The 5,376-nt window shown below is 33.5% G+C and overlaps 1 protein-coding gene across 7 annotated transcripts in view; it reads left to right on the plus strand.

The window, feature by feature from the left end:
- Window positions 1-5,152, plus strand: part of LOC106879504 (nicotinamide riboside kinase 1) — a 62,627-nt gene extending 57,475 nt beyond the window's left edge. For 6 of the 7 annotated variants that reach the window (XM_014929112.2, XM_052972149.1, XM_052972148.1 and 3 more), the window contains 2 exons: window positions 1,899-2,002; window positions 4,443-5,152. In XM_014929112.2, coding sequence (XP_014784598.1) covers window positions 1,899-2,002; window positions 4,443-4,540 — 202 coding nt within the window. In that variant the 3' untranslated portion in view covers window positions 4,541-5,152. Of the gene's footprint in view, window positions 1-1,114; window positions 1,361-1,898; window positions 2,003-4,442 lie in introns of those variants that run through there. The other variant, XR_008265310.1, reaches the window with a different exon arrangement.
- The last annotated feature ends 224 nt before the right edge of the window (window positions 5,153-5,376 follow it).

Here is a 5,376-nt window from a genome sequence, read left to right on the forward strand (position 1 = left end):
CTTTTCTCTCAAGGTACTTACACTCTGTCTAGTATGCACACTAACATTACACATCCATCGGAGCATACTGGCTTCATTCCTTGCGAGTTTACGCATGTCCTCAGCAGTCACGGCCCATGTTTCACTGCCATGTAGCATGGCTGTTCTTACACATGCGTCATACAGTCTGCCTTTTACTCTGAGTGAGAGGCCCCTTGTCACCAGCAGAAGTAAGAGCTCTCTGAACTTTGCCCAGGCTATTCTTATTCTAGCAGCTACAATTTCAGCTAACTTGGTCACCTAGATAGCAGAAGCTATCAACTAAGTGTAGTTTTTCTCCCTGGAATGTGGCCAAAGTTGTTTTCTGCACATTTTCAGTGTTTATTGCTCCTGAACATCTGCTGCATACAAAAACTAACTTCTTAGTTAACCTTCCTTTGATATTGCTGCACCTCTTATATGCCCAAAGCTTGCACTGGGTACATCTTATAGAGTTTCTACCTATGCCTTTTCTACAGATCAAGCAGGGCCATCTACCTGAAGGGGTTTGTGTTTTGTCTACCTTCCTACTTATTAGGACTTTGGTTTTAGCTAGGTTGACTCTAAGGCCCTTCGATTCTAGTCCTTGCTTCCACACCTGAAACTTCTCTAGTTCTGAGAGTGACTCAGCAATTAGTGCAAGGTCATCAGCATAGAGGAGCTCCCAGAGGCATCCTGTCTAGAATGTCTGTAAGTTTTATATTGTAAAAGGGACGTCTAAAAACGCTATTTGTAAGATGAAAACTGAAATTAAATTTCAACACCGACTTCAACGCTGTTTAAAAAAGAAAGACAAAAGTGATGGTTAGAAGGAGGGGACATAATCTTTACAGATTATGTTTAGGCTGAGTTATTTCCCTTGTATTAGTTAAACGCATAATGGCAGCCTTGAAATCTTTAAAAATCTATGCCTGTATGTAAGTTAGAGCCTTATGGATTTGCCTTTCACTCAAGGAGAGAATTTGTTTGGATTCACCAGAGATAATAACACCCTGCAATCTCCCTTCATTTTTATTCTGGCCACTATACTGTTCCTTCTACCTTCTGCTATGTTTTTCAACATCTGGCATAAATCCTCTTCTTTCTTTTCTGTAAGTCTCACTCATTTGAAGGAAATCTTCATCTTGCAAGCTATATGGCGACCTCCACATCACGAAGTATTGGTGCCACAAAAATAAAGAAGAAAAGCACCCAGTACACTCTGTAAAGTGCTTGGCATGAGGAAGGATACCTAACCTTAGAAACGATAACAAGCAGACATAGGATCATGATGCAGTCCTTCGGCTCACTGGATCCTGTCAAAATGGTCAACTCATACCAAAATGAAAGATGGATATTAAATGTAAATGATATTTATTGATATTTATTTTGTCAGTTCTCTTACTACAAACTGCTCTTGAACATTTGCTGTACACAAAGTCCTTCTCTGTCAATCTGGCCGTGATTCCACTGCATCTATGATTGTGCATCCATAATTTACTCTGATCACATCGTATGGTATTCCTCCCAACACTTTTACTGTATACAGAGCATACTCACTGACCAGATTGCAGTTGAGTGGTGTCTTCCTTTCTGCTAAGTGAAGATTTTGTCTTTGCTAAGACGTGTGTGTCTGTGTGTGTGTGTGTGTCCGTCCACGTGTGTGTAGGTGTTGCCAATTTTAGCATATTTTCTAAATTTACACAATATTAATTTGTTTAAATAAACTTGTTTGAATATTTCTGTCAGTTTATTTATTGATAGAAAGACGATGGTTTGTATTCCTCAGAGGAGAATGCTTCTTTTTTATTATTTTTATTTTGTTTGATTTTGCTGTTGTTTTCTTTCTATTGCTTGCCTTTTTTCAGCCATTATTGTCTTTTACCATTTTCTCTCGCCAGCATTCGTGTTTATGATCCTCCTGATTGTGATGGATACTTTGAAAAAATAGCATGGCCCTCTTATCTTAAAAACTTGGAAGCGATTTCAGATCAAAAAGATATTGGTAAGATAAAATATTAAATGTTTTATATTAACAAGTTCATTAATGTATTAGATTAACAAAATCATTAAAGAGTTGGTGTGAATGCTTTGCAGTTTTTGCTTGGATCTCTGCTCTTGGGGTTCTAGTCTTGATGAGGTCAACTTTGCCTTCTATCCTTCCATCCTTGGTTGGGTCAATAAATATCATTCAAATACTGAGCTCTCTCTCTCTCTCTCTCTCTCTCTCTCTCTCTCTCTCTCTCTCTCTCTCTCTCTCTCTCTCTCTCTCTCTCTCTCTCTCTCTCTCTCTCTCTTATATATATAAATAATCAATGTAAGAATTAATTTATTAAATAAAGTTTAATAAATTTCATCAAATAAATGAAATGAAGCAGATTGGATGTTAAAATAGATTATCCTTCTATTTCATAATCCTAGACAATTATTTTTGACAAAAGGACCAAGATTTACATATAGAGAACATCATAAAGGTCGAATTTGTACTCTTCAGTTGGTGAGATTTAAAGGAAAATAAACAAAAAGACGTTTAAAATATACATTGAATTTTTCATAGTTTCAATTCAAATAATTTTGAGTGAAAGAATAAATATACAAATACCTAAATAATAATGGTAACTAAGAAAAAATTCAATGTATATTTTAAACATCTTTTTGTTTATGTTCCTTTAAATCTCATCTACTGAACAGTACAATTTCGACCTTTACGATGTTCTTTTCAAGGAAATCTTGGTCCTTTTGTCAGAAACAATTGTCTAGGATTATGAAATAGAAGGATAATCTATTTTAACATCCAATCTGCTTCATTTCATTTATTTGATGAAATTTATTAAACTTTGTTTAATAAATTAAGATTCATATTGATGATTTGTTTTCATACATTCATACCGATACGATTTTAAAATTCGTGAATAACATATGATGAAAAGGCATTAGAAATCTATGGAAAAAATTCCATTAAAGGACGAAGATATATTCATATATATATATATATATATATATATATAAATAAGAGGAATCCACTAATGGGATTCCTTACACTAAAAAGAACTGCTAGGTTCTAGAACCACAAATTAGGGATAAAATCCTGAAAAGGAACAAAATGAAAAATAAAAACTTTTACCATATCTTTCCTGGACCAAATTGGTTTCTGACTTATTTTAGCAATTTAAAATAATTTGCTAGGTGAAGTTGTTATCAACAGGTACACCCAAGACTAAATTATATAAACACAAAGTAATCAATTCCAAGCCTCCCATTTATACATCCTAATTTTTTCAGATCTACTGCGCAGACGCAGCTCCTTGCTGGCAATAAAAAAATGCCAACTTTTAAATTCGAAAAATTATCCAAAAAACTTATAATAATTAATCGTATCAAAGGGAAATGGAAATTAGTAAAATTTTCATCTCCAAGTGGCCTAGCGTATAGAAGTTTAGTCGAAAGACTATGAACTACTCATAAAACCCTCACCAACAACAACTACCGAAACAGACCCATTGCTTATGTATTTGAATATACACTGTACCTTATGAGTAATTCTTAGTCTTTTGACTAAACTTTTATATGCTAGGCCACCTGGAGATGAAAATTTTACTAATTTCCATTTCCCTTTGATACGATTAATTATTAAAAGATTTTTGGATAATTTTTCGAATTTAAAAGTTGGCATTTTTTTATTGCCAGCAAGGAGCTGTGTCTGCGCAGTAGATCTGAAAAAAATTAGGATGTATAAATGGGAGGCAAGGAAATGATTACCTTGTGTTTATATATTTTAGTCTTGGGTGAACTAGGCTTCAAGGGAAATAACTTATCAGAATTACTTCCCTTTGTTTTTCACTTTCTTTAAAATAAACTAATGGAAATCTCGAAAAGTTTATAGTTGCTTCTGAACAAAAATATTTTGCTGTGAATGATATATTTTAAGTGAATTCCGTTTTAAAATACTTCATTTTTGTATTTGATTTGCAAGATTCGTGATGTGAAATCATGCATTCAATCTGATGTAATTGTATCTAAAGAGACTCATTTTGCCAATGAGAAACACACACTGGTTTTGTTTCACTTCTCTTATTATCATTCTTGTTAGCCAACTTGTTAAACATTTAGCCAGTTTATTATTTGATTGTTTTAGTTATTAGAATGAAAGATGAGGAGAGTCATAAAGTTCTCGCAGAGAAGACATGTTGTTGATAAGGTCGTGAATAACAACAAAAGAACTTTGACGAAGCTAGCTGGCTGATTGATTGATTGATTAAATGATTAATCAAACAATCGATTAGTTAATTGGTTAAGTGGTTAACTAGGTGGGTAGTAATAATAAAAGAAGTGAAATACAACCAGTGTTTATTACTGGTACAATGACCCACCCAAAATACAACAAAACTGTTTTTAAAATCTTTTGTCAAAATTCTCATGATATATTGTTCTTTTTTTAATTTCAGTTTACCATAACAGTGATTCTAATTTCCTACAAATATTTGAAACAATTAAAGACGACATCACTAATTTACTAAAGACGAAAGAAAGAGATCTTTGTTGACAGTTCACAATTATAAGAAACCTATTTAAAGTTCTCTAGATTTTTTTTTTGTCCTAACTTTTCAAACATTGTTAGTTTTTTAAACTGAATAATTTCCATCTTTTTTACACTTTAACCAGTTTTTGTATTAAAAATCTTTCATACAAACTTCATCATCATCCTTTTATAGCCATCTTTGATGCTGGCATAGGTTGGATGGTTCAACAGATCCAGCAGAACAGAAGGCCACATTTTTCTCCAATATCTCAAATTCTGACATGGTTTCTATCACCAACCACTTTACAGATAGCAACCAAGTGCTATTTGAAAGGCACCAGCACTAGTGAGGTTGTCTTGCTGTAAGTAAGACTAAACAGACCACCTTTCAATCCTGCATTATCTCAGCTCAGTTTGACAACCACTTTACAGAGTGGACTGGTTGAGGTTGACTTGTAACTAGCAAAAGCCTCCAAGACTTAAATGTTTCAAATCTGGAGGTGGGAGGGGCAGTTGTTTTGTTTTAGTTTAATTTATTATTTTTAAAATTAACTTTTCGTTTTTTTTTTTCTCTCTCTAGTTTTTAAAACCATGTTTCACAATACAAAAATAAAGAAATTTAAGTCTGTAACCTAATTTATTCTTCAGCTGAAGTCAGTTCAGTTCGTTTACGTTATTTATATGTTCAGAAATGGCATGAACATCACACACTCTGATTCCTCACCTGATATAAATTTGTGTCTTTTTGTCTACTCAGAAATCCAAACCAGTAAAACCAGAAGAAAGGATAGTAGTAGTAGTAGTAGTAGTAGTAGTAGTAGTAGTAGTAGTAGTAGTAGTAGTAGTAGTAGTAGTAGTAG

The sequence above is a fragment of the Octopus bimaculoides genome, chromosome 12, assembly GCF_001194135.2.
Source record: "Octopus bimaculoides isolate UCB-OBI-ISO-001 chromosome 12, ASM119413v2, whole genome shotgun sequence".
NCBI lineage: Eukaryota > Metazoa > Mollusca > Cephalopoda > Octopoda > Octopodidae > Octopus > Octopus bimaculoides.